The sequence below is a fragment of the Cotesia glomerata genome, linkage group LG10 (genome assembly GCF_020080835.1).
Source record: "Cotesia glomerata isolate CgM1 linkage group LG10, MPM_Cglom_v2.3, whole genome shotgun sequence".
NCBI classification, from domain to species: Eukaryota; Metazoa; Arthropoda; class Insecta; order Hymenoptera; family Braconidae; genus Cotesia; species Cotesia glomerata.
The window spans coordinates 12,245,049-12,262,598 of record NC_058167.1 but is presented as its reverse complement, the minus strand read 5'-3'; the positions used below and the strand labels follow the sequence as shown (position 1 = coordinate 12,262,598).

General features: G+C 26.2%; 1 protein-coding gene and 1 long non-coding RNA gene across 2 annotated transcripts in view; both read right to left on the bottom strand.

The window, feature by feature from the left end:
• Positions 1–17,550, bottom strand: part of LOC123272673 — a 94,692-nt gene that overhangs the window by 53,808 nt on the left and 23,334 nt on the right. The gene's annotated exons all lie outside the window — the stretch shown is intronic.
• The window catches only part of LOC123272672 (T-box transcription factor TBX20-like), a 50,943-nt gene that overhangs the window by 15,920 nt on the left and 17,473 nt on the right, over positions 1–17,550 (bottom strand). Inside the window, exons 3-4 of the mRNA XM_044739611.1 lie at positions 12,404–12,677; positions 996–1,166 (exon numbers count right to left, since the gene is read on the bottom strand). Coding sequence (XP_044595546.1) covers positions 996–1,166; positions 12,404–12,677 — 445 coding nt within the window. The remainder of the gene's footprint in view (positions 1–995; positions 1,167–12,403; positions 12,678–17,550) is intronic.

Genomic DNA, 17,550 nt, shown 5'->3' with positions numbered 1-17,550 from the left:
ACGAAACGGGAAAAATTAAATAATAAGAAACAAAATATGTATTACTCTATTTTTGTACTATGATGAAATGATAAACAAAGAACTTTTAAAATTAATGATCAAATTATTTTATAATCAACGAATTAAAATTAAAAATTTTCAAATTAATAAAATAACTAAAATCAAAAACTAAAAATTTTAATTGCAAAGAACAAAGTTATTTTGACATTTTTTTGTTGTTAAATACACTGATAGAAAATTTATATTGACTCAAGAGATATTTTCTTGATCTAAGAATTTATTTTGGAAGACAAATGATTATTTTGCTTCAAGAATTTCTTGTCTTGGTTTAGATTTTCTTGACTTAAGAAATGTATGTCTCCGTTGGATAAGTCTTGTATCTTTACTCAAAACTATATTATCTTTAATCGATACATTTAAGTTTTTCAACCAAAATAATATTATCGTTTAAAAAACTTTAAATTTTTGGTTTAAATAATAATTTCTTTATTCAAGATGTTATTGAAGTAAATAAAAAAATTTTTTATAGATTTTCGATTTAAGATAATTTTGAAAATATAGTGATATTATAATTAAATATTATTACATACATTTATAGAAATTCACGTAGTAAATTAATGACTCAAAAAAAAGCCATTCTTAACACAAGTCGGTAATATCTTGGATCATTTTATCGCCTATCTTGAACCAGGAGACAAAAATTCTTGAATGAAATATATCTACATCTAGTCTCAAGAGTTTATTTCTTGAATTAAGACAGCTAGAAATTTTGAAATAAAAATCAACTTTTGAAGAAAAGATGTTTCTTGAATCAAGATTGTTTTTCCATCAGTGTACTAATTGTCAAAAAAACGTACTTAATGCTTTTTATCTCATAACAAGAAATTTTGATCGAATATTTTTGAAAACAAGAAAAATAAAATTGGTTATTTTCTTTCTTTCAATAACCCAGATGACCAAAATAATTCAAAATTAAACAATTAAATTGAACTTACCAACTGATTTTGATAAGCAGTAACAGCGGTAAAAATAGACTCAGGAAATATAAAAGTCTTATGTTCCTCTTTTTGAAGATCTGTTATTTTGTGATTTTTATCTTCATCTTTAGCACGACATTTAACTAAGTGTATCCTGGGCTGATACCGATGCATCGAGTTAAGTACAATCTGTAAAATGATAAAAAGAAAAAACAATTAGTACAAAAAACACACACATCACTTATGTATTAATTAAAAACGTTAATTAAAACACGGTTAGCTGATCTCACATCATATCACAACCTCTTACTCACTCTCTTCACTCTTCCCCCCCTCATACCTATATATATACATATATATACTTTACATCCCGGTTCGGGTTCGTCTCTCACTCGCTCATGCACACATAACACGACACGCATTATTATAACCGCATACATCCTAAAAGATAATTAATTTATGTAATCCATAAATTAAAATCGCGACGTTGATGGATACATCAAAAAATAGTCTACGGCGTTTGTATATCGACGCATAATATCAAAATTGTTATCAGAGTATCTAACTTTTGGACTCACTCAATATATATATATATTTGTACCTGTATGAACAATGCGCAAATGCATATGCATAAAACATTTATAAATAAATACACATGTTCACATGTGTTCATTTCGGTGTGTGCACACACATAAAGTGCATTGATGTATTCAGACGTATAACGTTGAATCAAGCTCGCGTGATCCAAACGAGAACCGAGCACGCGCTTTTATAGTGAACACGCGATCGACCCGATAGTCAACTTCATGATCGATTTCCTGTCCTAAACGATGTGTACTCGAGCGCGTGCAAATCATCAAACCGAAGGATTTTTTTTTAATTTTTTTTTTCACTCCTTTTTTTAACCCGTATGTGTACAAACCAATTTGTTAAATATATAGGACACTTTGCTATCTTACTATTGACGTGTAATTCTTCGTGGAATAGTTTGAATTATACGGGAATATCGTTTGTACATTTGATATCTTTTTGAAATTCGCGTTGATACATAACTATTATTTCTATCACGTGTATGTAATTACGGAAATAACACTTTGGTAAAATTAAAAATGTCAACTGTAATAAACTTAGAAATGTGGGAAAATGTTAGTTTGGATAATTATTTTATTATTACACTAAGAAATTTGCGAAGTTAAAATTTTTTTTTATTTAAAAAATTAATATAATCATTTATTTTTAGTTAAATTCTTATATATAATTTCTTTATAATAATTTTTTTTAAGAAATCTTTAAAATTGCCCTAGGTCAGTAAATTGCAAAAATATCAAAGTAATTAATTGTATTTAATTAAACGTAATAATATTAACTAGCAATATTGCAGTCACTATGTGACTGCCGTGACTTGTGAATTATAAATAAATCAAATTTTGCTTTATTAAATAATGAATTTTGTTAAATTGCACTGTACTTTCTTAACTATTGACGTTTTTAAAGATATAAGCTCATCCTGATGTTACACTCATCAAGAGCTTTTATTTGAGTACTCACATGCATTTTGATATATTTTTCATATATACATATATATAATATATATAAATATATAAAATATATGAAAAATTGATGTGGGTACTCAAATGAAAGGTCTTGATGAGTGTAATGTCAGAGTGAGCTTATATCTTTAAAAATATCAATAGTTCACAAGATACAAGGTAGTTTCTTAATTATGTTAAATTGCACTGCACTTTCTTAACTATTGACATTTTTAAAGATATAAGCTCATTCCGATGTTACACTCATCAAGAGCTTTCATTTGAGTACCCACATGCATTGTGATATATTTTTCATATATACATATATATAATATATATAAATATATGAAATATTGATGTGGGTACTCAAATGAAAGGTATTGATGAATGTAATGTCAGGGTGAGCTTATATCTTTAAAAATATCAATAATTCACAAGATACAAGGTCATTTCTTAATTATGTATCTAGAAATAGAGCATTTTCGAATGCAGCCTAAATTTACTATCGGTGAGAATTATATGAAATCTCCAAAAGGCACAAATTCAAGTCAAGACCTTTGCAATGATACTAAATTTCACTAAAAAAACCGATTTTATCATATGACTACCCTGTACACAATATTTTTCTTATTATCTTAATAATATAGATAATTTATTGTTCAACTTTTAACATTATAGGATTTATTGACAAGACTAAAAAAAAAAATTTTTATGAAAATTTGGCTCAATGTTCCAAAAGTTAAATTTTTGGAAAAACATAATTAATATTTACAAAATAAAAATTGAGATAAATTATTTGAAGTACTTCTGAGCAATTTTGCATCTGAGACTAGTTTAAGCTAAAACATTTCCACTCCGCTGAAAAAAAAACTCCGTACTTGTTTTATTTCTTTACTCCGGTACTCAGAGTTATAACTATATAGGAGTGAAAATTTTCTCTCGATTCTTACATGATATTATTATTATTATTTTTGAAAAAAAAAATAAATGAAATAAATGAGTTATGAGAAAACAGAACGGAAAGCTAAAAGTTACATGTATTATCGCTAATATAAAATATGACAGCGGCTGTAAGCATTCTCCGCAACTGTTGAAACTGTTTAACGGCCCGCAGGTGGCCTGAAGCTTTGGGGACTCATAACAGCCACCTTAGGATCTTGTTCTTTTATTTTACCACATCCATATCCACAACACACACACAGGTTTAGGTGCGCGTACTTGATAAAACTAATTTACATTTATACGTAGGTGAGAAGAGAGAAAGAAAACCTCTTGGCATCTGATAAACCTGTCATAGCTATCTTTAATTCGATGACTTACTTGACTTAAAAGCCCGGTGCGTTAAGTGTATACATCTATAAATGTATATTCATATCCACATACATACAGATATTATTAATATATATTAAATACACGATACACGAGTATAGGTACATATTTTTTTCCCCTTGAATTTTTAGTCTTCGAGATATGAACGATAAATTATCATAATCGTACTCGAGTACATCCGGTAAATTCTTCCAACGTCATGACTTTTTATATATTAATATTTTATATTTTTTATATATATATGTATATGTATTTTGTATACACAACAAATTCTCTTGATTTCCTCCTTTATTCCTTGAAGTAAAATCACCTATGAGCTATCGCCTATACTACTATTTTAAATATATTTTTTTTATTATTCCTTTTTATTTTTATTTCGGTAAGACTGTGCAAATATGAACAAGAAACACGAGTGGCTACTGATGATGCCAGCCATATACAAATGACTTACGGTAGCTGACTAATATAAAGGCCACGAGTGTATCTTAAGAAATATTCATTAGTGTAAATAATCACATAAATCATCAAGCAAATTATTTTTTTTTATAATTCAACTAATTATGTATTGAATTTTTTTTTAATTTAATATTAGTATTTTATAATTATTGGATATTTATTGCGACAAGGTACTCCTGATTTATCATTTTTATTTCAATAAATATAAGTCCATAAACAGAGTTACTATTATTATTGTTGTTTATTTTTTTTGCTTTCTCTATTTGACGCCTATTAGAAACTTTCTCTAAAAAAAGAAATATTACACACATTCTAGTATCATATTTATATATCCAGTGGTAATCGGTGCTACCAAGTATTGAAGATCATGATTTGCATGTGGTGATTTATCAAACAACGCGCCATCCATGTAATACACGTTGATAGCGGCATTACACGCGCGATTTATAACCACTCACTCGTTTAGATTTTTTATTTCGCTACATTATATTTTTTAACGCGCTCTACTCCTGCTACACCTTTTTCAATCACTACATTTTTATACACCGTCATCCTCTCTGAGAAGACTAATATAAAAGTTTTGAGTCTACCAGACGCAGACCAATTAAATATCGATTTGCTACTGTACTGGGTACTTTCATCATTTTTTTTTTCTGTACATCCTTGACCTCCAGGTGTAATGACACTCATTTATCTGATAAGAAAATTTTTTTGTCGCTTTTTAAGTCTGTTTAAAAAAAAAATTAATAGAAGAATTTTTTAAATAAAAAATTACAATTTTTTAGCTTATTTTTTTTTTATAATCAAGTGCAAAAAAAATGTAATCTATATTATAAATTTTATAAAAAATTACAATTTTGAAACAAATATAATTTTATCATAAATTTGGAATTATGTAATTATAATTTTTTAATAAAAATGTTGGAAAAAAATAACAAGCTTATTTTTTTTTTAATTTTATAAGAAAATTAAAATTTATTTACGTCAATTTTATTTCAAGTTTTTAATTTTTCATTTTATAACATTTAAATTTTTTACTGATATTTAAAAAAATTTTTTTCTCGACAAAAAAAGAAAAAAATTTTTAAGTCGAAAATAAAATTTTTTTTTTTAAATTCAATATTGAAAATTACATAAAATGCATTTCTAAATTTGCTCAAAATAATATAAAATTTACCTAAACTTAAAATGAGAGTAATTAATTACTCCGTACGAAAATATTTTTATGTTGACTAAAACCGGAGAATTAATAACACAACAAATCACACTTAATTTTCTCAACTCGATAAAATTCCAGAGATAATTATTGTTATTTATAATATTTATATTCCTCTGTCCTCCTCATTCCAGAAGCTGTCGAGAAAAGCGACGTTTACCCTCGGCCTCTGCCAGGAAGCTTGTCACGACACGCTTGGCCGGTCTCTCACTGTACACATACATTTATATTATATATGTATATTTAAAATACACGGTTTGTATCGTCGTGCTATCGCATTTACAAGCCTAACACAAGTTTCAGTCGTGTATGTAAATCGATAAAGACATAAACAAAAAATAACTAAAACATAAAACACCTACAACAAGAATTCTTTAAAAGAATGCGAGAAAAAAAATTGCTAGCTTTTTTACACCAGACAATTCATTATAAACTTCATAACTCATACACTCGGATACAAATTGAGGGGTTTTTTATTTAACGAAATTAGCCTCTAACATTTATTTTACACATAAATTTTTAAAAATATTCATTTTTTATTTTTCTTTAATACTTATTATGTTTTGTCAATTTCAATATTAAAAATTCATTTTTTCTTTCATTTTTTGAATGCTGAAATTTTCGTCGAAATTTTTAATTTTTTAATAAATTTAAATTCTGTAAAATTGATATAAATTCAAAAATAATTGCAACGAATTTTTCATTTCATAGCTGAATTTTTGCATAAAAAATTACTATTCAACTACATTTACTCGATAAGTTTAAAAATTCTAAAAAATTTTACTAATTTAAAAAAAAAAAACAATCAATTAATCTGAATTTTTTTTATTGGCTGTCCAGTCTATTGCACGAATTTTTTTAACTAATTATTTATCTAATAATTTTTAATATCGTTCGCCTGTATTCCCTACAGGCATAAACGATTTTAAAATTCGTATATAAATTTGTCATTAATGATAAATTTGACTGAAAAAATAATTCGGACGGCCCGCTTTATTAATCACTTAATATTAATTTATCTAAAAAAATGATAGCAACAATGTAGCAACATGATAATTGATAGCAACAATGTAGTCGGCAATAAATATACTCTGTCAAAAAATTCCCATTAATCATTTTACTATCTAATTTCTCGTAAGACCTCTGTATTACTCAGTGACCCTATTATTGAGCTTAAATGAATTAAGGAGGTATTATGCAAAATCACTTTTCTTACAATATTCTTCAATTTTTTAATACGCGTACTTCTAAGTGTCCTCTATACGAAGAAATTTTTTTTAATAGTCCTTGCGGTGGTAATTTTCGAAATATTAGCAATTAAAAATTGTACATCTAACATGTATTCCCTATCCTGACCGTAGTTAGAGTGAACATTTTATTGAATAACAACCAAACTTTTCTTCGAATTTTTTTGAAAAACTGAAAATATTTAATTGAAGTTATAACAAGTATTTTCTATAAAAAATAACATAAACGAGTGGTATTCATTTTTTTATAAAAAATGTTTGAAATTAGCGACTTTGGATATTTTACGTGAGTGGAAGTAAGTGAGCGATAGTCCGTAAAGAGAGGCAGCACTAATGCGTGAGAAAGAAACCAATAGCTATGACCTATTGGTGTCTTTATTTGCCACAATACCTCCTTAAAAAAAAAATTAAGAACTCCAAATCTAACTTAAAAATTTTAATTGACAATTTTTCAGAAACGATAAAGACTCCCCGACAAAAAAATATCACAAAATATAATTAAACTCCTTAATGAGCGGAAGTGATAATTTAAAGAGTTATAAATCAATCGATTTAGAGTATTTCACAATACTAGAGTACTCATAATCGACTATTAAAGCCAAAGCATATACTACAGCGAAATAAGGTTATCCACGTGACCCTGATAACAAACCAATAAAACGTACGGTATCTTAAATGTTGCGAATACAAAATACAAACATCAAAGATCAATCTATGGCTTTCATATACGCAAGCAATTATCAATAAGTATTCTGAGCTTTTAACTTCTACCCGAAAAATCATAAATAAATTATAATAATTCAACAAAATTTTGCACACTGATAGAATGATTTGTTTATAGTTAAAAATATTTGTTAATATTTAACAAATCATATATTAGAAACCACTTTTAAATCCTTAATAAATATTTCTTAGTATTTAAAAAGATTTATTAATATTTAATAAATGAATATAAGATTTGTTAAGGGGGGAAATACGTGTAGAAGGCCGTTTTCATGCTGATTTTCATTAATTTTTTTAAGGTATAAAAAATTAATATTATTTATTGAAATTATCAGGTTATTTAATACATATATTTATGAGTATTTTTTCGTATTAAACAACAATATAAGTTAACAAATAGCGGAGATATCAGCTGTTACACATCATAGGTTCTCATCCGACTTAGCAGTCTGTGTGCAGTATGGAAGCCACAATTTTTATTTGAAATCAATGGCACAGAAAAATTACTTCATTTATATGTATATCTTCCATATGAACCTCAATTCCACAAAAAAAAGTAAAAACTTGCATTTTTCAGAGGGCTGTGAAATTAAGTCGTGATTTTTTACCACTTTTTCATACATTGTTTATTGAAAAAAAAATAGTGTAAATAAAAATATCTCTTTTGATTGAGGTTCATATTCAAGGTAATTGTATAAAGAAAATTATAAGCCATATCGCAAGATGATTGGTTTAAAACTCTTTGAGCTAGACTGCACACAGCTTTGAAAGAGCTCGTTTCGAGAAAAACGCGTTTGAAAAAAAAGTGACAGAAAAAGTTAATGTAAAATAGTATTAAAGTAATTACTAAATCGCTTATAACTTTTGAACGAATAGAAATTTTGACTTGAAATTTTCAATCTATATTTTTGAATAGTTTTACAAGTGATTTATAAAAAAAAAAAAAAAAATTGAATTTTTTTAAGCCTGTACACGTATTTCCCCCCTTAAATACAAAAAATCTTTTTAAATGCTAAGAAATATTTCTTTAATACTAAAAAGTCGTTTCTAATAAATAATTTGTTAACTATTAACAAATATTTTTTGATACAAATAAATTCTTATATCATTGCAATGAATTGTCATTCATGCACGCAAAAAAAAATATAATCAATTTTAGTATTCACCTTTTACTTGTTACGTTTAACATATTACTCCTGCCTCCCCAAGAAATGTAACACTCAAAACCGTGAGAATTTACTCACTATTAACCAAACGTTAATTTTTCCATAGAAATATAGTATACATAACAAGACGTGAAACGTAACACGAGAAGCGTCTCTTACAAAGTGCCAAGTTAAATTATTTTATTTTATTTCATTTTATTTTGTTAAAAATATCAATGAAAATAAAAGGTACGTACGTATGTACATGCATAGTGTGAATATCAGAGTCAAATAAAAAAAATAAATTCCATCAGGTATGAAACAGACTTTTATCCTCGCCATCAGACAGTTGGGTTTTGGACCACCACGTAGTAGCAATTCACAGACGGGGGTCCTTCATATTCACTTTTTTTTATTTTTTTTTTTTTTTTTTTTTTTTTTTTAAAAACTCTTATATACACATCATACTTTATAATATCACGTCATACGAGCACGATGAAATAGTGGCATGGGCACTATGCATAGCAAAAGGAATGCTCATTTTCATCGGTAGTAGTATTATTATTATTAGTAGTAGTAGTATTGTTATTATTATTATTCTATATGATACCATACACGCGGTTGAGTCTATATACAATAATCTATACAGCGAGAACTATTATATGCTATACCACTTGAGTATGTCTCTCATTTACTCTTGAGATACTTGACTGGCATTACGTGGCTCCAACTTTACTCTACCAATGGTGTACATACTTATTTTACTGGTTTCGCTGTTTATCGGCTTGTATTTTTTATTTTTAATATGTGAATTATATTCTAAATATGCAAGAATTTTTTTGCACAAAAATTTGCTCCTTCAAAAATCAACTTTTTTGGTTGAAAATGACTTTAATTTTCTTCAATAGTGCGAAAAAAAAAATTTATTTACTTTGTGATGTCAAAATTTGAATTTTTTAGAACTTTTAAATTTGAATTTTTGTTTTTAGCCACAAAAATGATTATTCTGTTTCAATAATTAATTTTTTTCAGGTAAAAAATGACTTATAAATCATACCACTCTAATTTAAAACGAGTTTCCTTTTTCAAAGTGCAAAAAAATAAATTTATTTCAAAATTCAGATGGTCTTATAATTTTGAGTTTTTTGAATATTTCAATATTTTAGAATTTAAAGAAAGTAATATAACTTTAAATAATTTATTCTCAGTTATTTTTTTGTTTCTTTTACACTTTTCAATGTAAAGTATTGAAAAAGTCAAAATTTTGGCTGTTTTTCACAACAATATCTTTTGTAAGATTAATTTGATATCGGACTGAAGTAATTTAGTCAATTTTTTAAATATAAACAATGATATGATTTTTTTAATAAATTTTGAAATCTAGGTAATTATGTTTGGGAAGAAATTTTTAAAATCTTTTTTGAGTAAATAAATTTCAAGCTTGCATTAATTAACTCAATTTTTTTATAAAAAAAAATTATTTGAGTTTAAAAATTAAAATTTAGTATAAAAAAAATTTTTTTGGAAACATGTGAAAGAATTTAAAAATTTTAAATATTCAACACAATCTTTAAAAAAAAAAATGTGAATAAATTTTTAATTCAATCTCATTAATTTACAAGTTATAAAAACATTATTGTTTGAAAATTTCATACTTAGATTTTTTATTTAAAAATTACTGTGCCAAATTTTTGAAATATTCTTATTGACTAAAATTCTTTTAGACATAATTTTAAAAAAGTAATTTATTAAATAAAATTTGCAAAAACTAATCTTAAAGAACAACGACCAAAAAATAATAAAAAATGAAAATTTTTTCGGTGAAAAGGATATATACATAAAAGTATCTAAGTTTACTATCTTAATCACTTGGTGGTGATCCGTAGGTGTGTATCATCAACCGTAGCTACTTATGATGATACATAGGCATAATTCATACAGTTGATGACTACCACTAACACGGGTTATAAAATATTATCACGTGCATGAGGATGTGAGAAAGAGGTAAGCTGATTCGGATGAAAAGGATCCTGATATATGTGTGTGTACAATATAAAACACACTTATACACATAAGTAGCGAGGAGAGAAAAGAAAGCAAGCGGGCGTGGGCTCGATGCTCATGACAAAAGCTCCGGGCAAACATTCATTCAATTTATTGGCTTATAGGTATAGACACTTAATGCACCGTGCTAACTGGCTGGGTGTCAACTTGAAAACACCTACACCTACGACAATCCTATTCACATCAGCTTGTTCCCGATTTTACATTACGAGCATAATCTCCAGATATTATAGTGCTCGGTTTACTCCCTTTTACATATTTTCATTGATAAAAATGCTGATATTAATAATAACAATGACGATAATAATAACGATAGAATTTTAAATTGAGCAGGTGGAAATGAAAACCGGTTCTTAGAACTTTGGTTCTACTTAATATCGACTAAACTCATGAAAAAATTTTCTGATATGTCCTGATGTTATATACAATGTTAAAAATCGAGGGCAAAAAAAACACTCTGCGTACGGAGTAAATCTGAAGTTTTTTTCCAGTGAAGTAATTGCAAAGTGAGTATGGATTTAAATTTCAAAATTATACGAGTACGGAGTTTTTACACTGAAAAAAAAAAATTCTTGAATGGAGTGTAAATTTTCTTGGCTCATGAAAATATTAAGTTAGGTTGAAAATTTCTTGAATTAAGTCATAGTTTTTTGAGCCAAGAAAATTTTCTTGAGTCAAGAAAATTTCTTCTTGCTCCAAATTAACTTTTGTCTTTTTCAAAATTTTCTTAGCGCAAGAAATTTATTTTTTCTGCACTGATAGAAGAATTTCTTAGTATTTAAAAAGATTTCTTTGTGTTTAAGAAATCATTTCTTAAAAAATATTTCTTAGTGTTGAAGAAATATTTCTTAAATATTAAGAAATATTATACACAGTAAAAAATTTTGTGTTAAAAATTTTTGTGTTAAATATTTAACACTTTTATATGTAAATTTAACATTTATTATGTTAAATTAACACAAAACGTGTTAAATATTTAACAAAAAAATTTTTAACACAAAATTTTTTGACGCATTGACGCAAAATTTTTTACTGTGTAAATACTAAGAAATATTTCTTAAGTACTAAGGAATATTTTTTAAATACTAAGAAATGATGTTTAAGAAATGATTTCTTAAATACAAAGAAATCTCCTTAAATGCTAAGAAATCCTTCTATCAGTGTGTGTAGACTCAAATAAATTTTTATTAATTGAAACAAGCTTTAGATAAAAAATTGCTACCAAAAACTTCAAACAATTTATTTCAAGTTTAAGTTTGGAAATTTTAATTATATTTTTCTTAATAATTTGACTTTTGGAAAATTGAACCAAATTTTCATGAAAATTATTTTCTTTTTTAAAGCCTTTTATTAACATGGCAATTTTTAAGAATTCAACAAATAAATTATTATAGAGAAAATTTATCAAAAAATGCTACTTTTTGAATTACAAAAAAAAATATTGATGCAATTTTTTTTTTTAAATATTAAAATTTATTTGTTATATCAAACTAAGAAAAAATATATGAATTTTTAAAGTTTCTGAATATATATACCTACGCATTTTGTAATTTTTTAAAAAATAACTATTTTTTTATTTTTATTCCATAATAAAAATAAAAAATTCACTCGATAAAATTTTCTTAATTACAAATATAATTAATATCCTTCTCGAAGTGAATTTATCCGATGAAAAATTTTTTTCACGCGGATTTATTTAAAATTATTAATAAATTACCTGGCCGTGTTTGTCCATGTCGTTGTTGGTGAGTTTGACTTTCTCAAAGGACACAACCTGTTTCCTCAGCTGTTCCCCAGTGAACGGCGAGTCAGGATGAACATATAGTCTCGCGGGTGCAGGAGGATCAGCTTTTCCAGCGACTAACCAGGAACTCCTGTGATAAGCGTACCGGTAGCGTTTGTCATCAACTGGGACAATGTCCATAAGTACGGCGTAACGCGCTTCTGGCTTCAAGTCGCTGAACGAGACTCTGCATGTCGGAAACATGCGTCTGCAAAAAAAGAAAAACAAAATTTACATCAAGGATTCTCGCTTTCTTATTAGTGTGTTTCCAAATTTTGACTCAAAAATTTACATTAAAAAACACGTTTATGTACAAGGCTAAGGTGAAACATAAAATAGATGAGGGAGTTACGACTACAACAACATGGGTGACAACGTTAGCATAAGTTCCCTGGGGTGATGTCACTAGAATCGTGCAATGGAAAAACTGGCATAGTCTCTTGAGAAAAACGTCTGGGAGTACCCCCGCGGAGAACATGCTATGTGCTATATGTTACACGTTATCCTATCACACTTTATATGCCAGGATAAATAAATTTTATTTGTTGTATTAGATGTTAGACCTAAAGACCGAGTGGTTAGTTGGTCGAGGCCTTGAGAAAAACAGCAAGGGGTATGAGAGTCCGAGAACGTATATATATATATATATATATATATATATAAGGACACCTGCCAACAACAGAATTAAGCGCTGAATTTTTCGTCTCTTGACAGGGTCACACCTTTTTATTTTTTGGGATACAAATGTAAATAAAATACAAATTGTAAGACTGTATTTTTGGAATAGAAATGTTCCTTGTATTAAATTAAATATCAACAAAAATGCTATGGAGTATTTTTTAGAAAATGTTTTTTTGGGCCGGATGTGATATAAGACAATTTTAGATAATCCTAGATAACTTAAAATAATTTCAGATAATTTTTGCTAATACTAGTTAATGTTGTTAATCTTACCTGTCTCTAATAATCATAGAAAAACTTTGTAATTCAATACTGTCAATTTTTTAAACATTATACTATTACAAGTTTAATTTACTATTACCTATAAACTTACTAATTAACTGTATACGCTTAGTCTAACTTAAAAATTGTTAATCAATACAGTATTTAACTTTGTGTAATATTATTCAAAGACCCTGTTATTGGCCATTTGGCTGTTGGGTCGTGTAGAAAGAAAATAAATAAATAAAGTGAAAATTTAATGCTTAATATTAATTATTTATTTATTTTTTTTTTTTCGGAAAAAAGGGGGGATAAAGTGGAGCGGAAAAATAAAATATTTTAATGTGCTAAATTGATGAGTTTTACTGCTGTAAAATAACATTTAATCATAATTAGGTGATTACTATTTCCAGTAACGCATTAGTCATTGCTCGAAAATGACTACAAAAAATGATAACAATTATAGTTGCAATAGTTGGTATTGGTAATGAGTACATAGATGTGTAATGATGTTTTTATCAGTGTATGCAATTTCTATGACTCAAATGTAATTGTCGGCAGATAAGTAAAAAATTGTGAGACATTTTTTTAGGTTGTTATTTGCGTTAGGGTAATTGTTACAGATTAAAGTATATTAATTGGTGATTGTGAATATTGTGAGAAGGAAATTTTATTTTGAAAATTTTGATATTTATTGCGTTGAGTAAAAAATTTTTGCGATCTTTTAATGAAAGATAAAATAATTGGAAAATCTTATTTGGGATTTAAGATTAAGAAAATTTTTAATAGAATAAAAAATTTTATGTTGTTGGAAATATTTAGTCTAACAAAAAGTGTGAAAATTTTTTAAAAAAGAAAATGAAAAATCTTAATTTAAATTAAGAAATATTTACTATTTTTTTATAAAAAATATTATTTTTGATTAAAAGTATTATAATGTATCAAATATTTTTTTTTTTAATTAAAAATATTTATTTTTCAATCAAAGAATTATTGCTTCATTAAGAATTTTTGATTGTTAATTACAGCGAATTTTTTTTAATTAAACAAATATAATTATCATTATTGAAATTAAATTTACATTCATTTAAACGGACATATTAACAGTGATATTCAATTTAATTTACAATAATTATAAAAAAAAAATCTCTATAAATTTTTTTATTTTTTCTGTCAAAATAAAAAAATTGTACACTTTAAGTACTTGATAGTTTTCGCAGTAAACAGTGAATCTAAATTACTTTTTAACTTCAAATATACATATAAAATAAATAACACATTTAAAAGCACATTTTAGAATAAATACTTATTTGATTTGATATTTGCTCTCGCGGCCATATTCGTTTTTATTAAAAATCAAACCGCGATAAAATGACACGCTGATTAATATTAAAATTTTGAATTAATTGATATTTAAATTGTACCGATAAAAATTTATTATTTCACTTAATTAAACTGATTAAAAAACTTGGCTCACGAAATTCAGGTGAAGTTAAATTAAATATTAACAAAAAAAACGTTTCACAATAGCAACCGTTAAAAATAATGTCATTGTATTTAAAAAGGTAGCTGTGACTGTGAGTCACTTTTTATTTCCCCATCATATGTCGTGTAAAACATTATATATATATATCTAAAAATAATTTACAGAAACACAATGAAAGCCACAATTAACATTAACAGCCCGGAATCGATACAATAGTGAACTGAGGAACTACCTACGTTAAAAATGTTAAAAGGTAAAGGGGTGTAATATTGATTCCAGCTATTTAACAGTATTAAATTAAAACTTCTACTCAGCCGGTCTCAACACTTTTAAATTAACTCAGTCTCTAAATTTTTTATTTTCATTTTTTTTTCGTTGAATAACTTAACAATAACATTGTAGTAACACATGCTTTGAGAATACCAGTTTTTAATATTTTGCTTCCGATAGTAAAGTAATATAAAATTTTTAATCTATAAAAAACTTCAAGTGACCTCGGAAACATTAGCAAAATTATTTAATCCAATAATTTGATTTTATTGGCTGAGAGTTGTACTTATTTATCAATTGTAGATTAAAAATCTTTAATCAAGAATATAAAAACCAAGAACTTCATTAAAATTGATAGTTGGGGACTAAATAAAAAAAAAGTTTACCTGAAACAAGTAAATAATTTTGAAGAACTTCATTTTCTTGATTTGAGAAAAAAAATTCTTAAAAAATTTTTCTTGGTTTAAGTAAATTTTACTTGATTCAAGAATTTTTTGTCTTGATTTAAGACAGTGAAACTTTTCAAAATTATTTTTTTTGGTTCAAGAATTTTTTTCTTTATTTAAATTAATTTTTTTTTCTATGTATAAATAGTAGAAATAATTATAAAAACATTGATAAATAAAAATAGTAAACAAATATAGATATTAAAATATTCTCCAATTATATTTCATGTTTTGACATGGTTGAAATTTTTAAAATAAATCAAATATTTATTGGCCTCTAATAAATATAATATTTACTGGCATCTGATTGGTCAATTAAAAAATTTAATAACTCAAAAACTACTCAAAATTTTTAAAATTACCAAAGAAACTTTAAGCTCAGAATTGCTTCCTCTATTTAAATTTTTTCGCTGTAAAAGTAATTTTAAATTACCCTTATCATACAAAAATATTTTCAAAAGAAAAAAAAATTTTGATCCTATAGGATCAAATCATTTCTTAAACATCATTTCTTTGTACTTAAAAAATATTTCTTAAATACTAAGAAATATTTCTTAAATACTAAGAAATATTTCTTAAATACTAAGAAATATTTTTTAAATGCTAAAAAATATTTTTTAAATGCTAAGAAATGATGTTTAAGAAATGATTTCTTAAATACAAAGAAATTTTATTAAATGCTAAGAAATCCTTCTATCAGTGTAAAAAATAAGAATAGTTTTTCTCATATAATTATTTCGGTTAATAATTATTTTTCACAACAAAATTTTAAATTTTATTAATTGTTAAAAAAATTAGTGAGTATTTTTTGTCGAAAAAAATTATACTTAATTTACTTGTTTGAATTGATTCACTTATCCGACGACCAGCTCACCAAACTTCACACTTGTCTATTACCGAGCGTTAAAATACTGTCCTTTAAAATACAATAGAATTAGTAACCCTAACTTCAAGTCAAAAGTTCACCGCCTACTAATTTGTCACCACTCCAAGCTGTCGGTAATTTATATCACAATAATCATTATCCCAAAATATCGTCATCAAACTTGGAAACTGTGAAGCAATTAGTAATAACACGCGCTAAAGATCAGCTCGATCTTTATTAGCACAAGGTCAATTGTGAGGTTAATATAATTGCAAGGGAGACATTCGGCTAATGACAGAAGAGTTGACTAAACTTAATTCGCTTAGATATCACATAAAGGATCAAAATCAAGTTTTGAGTGATTCCAAGAGCAGATACATCGAAACATATCGTAGACAGTAGAAGTATTCTCACTTGTGGTTAATATCTTTGTCCAGCTAATGACGGCCAGGTGTCGCTGTAATTATAATCGTAGATACAATAGGTGTAGTATGTATTGTGATAATAATAATAATCGTGCAGAACTTATAGCAGACGGACTGGATGATTTTGCTTTATTGTTTTGTAGGTGCCTACATGCTCCATGACTACTGTGTGCCCTATGTGGATATATACGTCCACATATATACGTATTGCTTGATGAAGGGTTCGCGTGACCAACTTGTACACTCTACTGCATCCTGTCTCGTCTGAGCTGCTCGTCCGCACCTACTCACTTTTCTATCTCTTTTTTATCTTTTCATTTCATTTTTTTCGATGTGGAATGTTCAAAAGTACAATGTTTTAATGATTCGAGGTATTTTAAATTTGGTACGAACTTTTTATCCTCTGTCATAAAAGAAAAATATTTTTTTACTATTTAAAACAAATTTATAAAAAATATTTAAGGTTTGAATTCTGATAATTTATTTTTATCCAAAAAAAGTGACTTTATTTCTTTTAATTACATTTTTTTATCGTTATTTTCAGATAAACATAATATTTAAACTAAAAATAAGGAAATTAAAAAAAAAATTTATTTTTTTGGATTTATTTATTGAAAAAAAAAAAGTTACTAAATTCTTCAAAATAA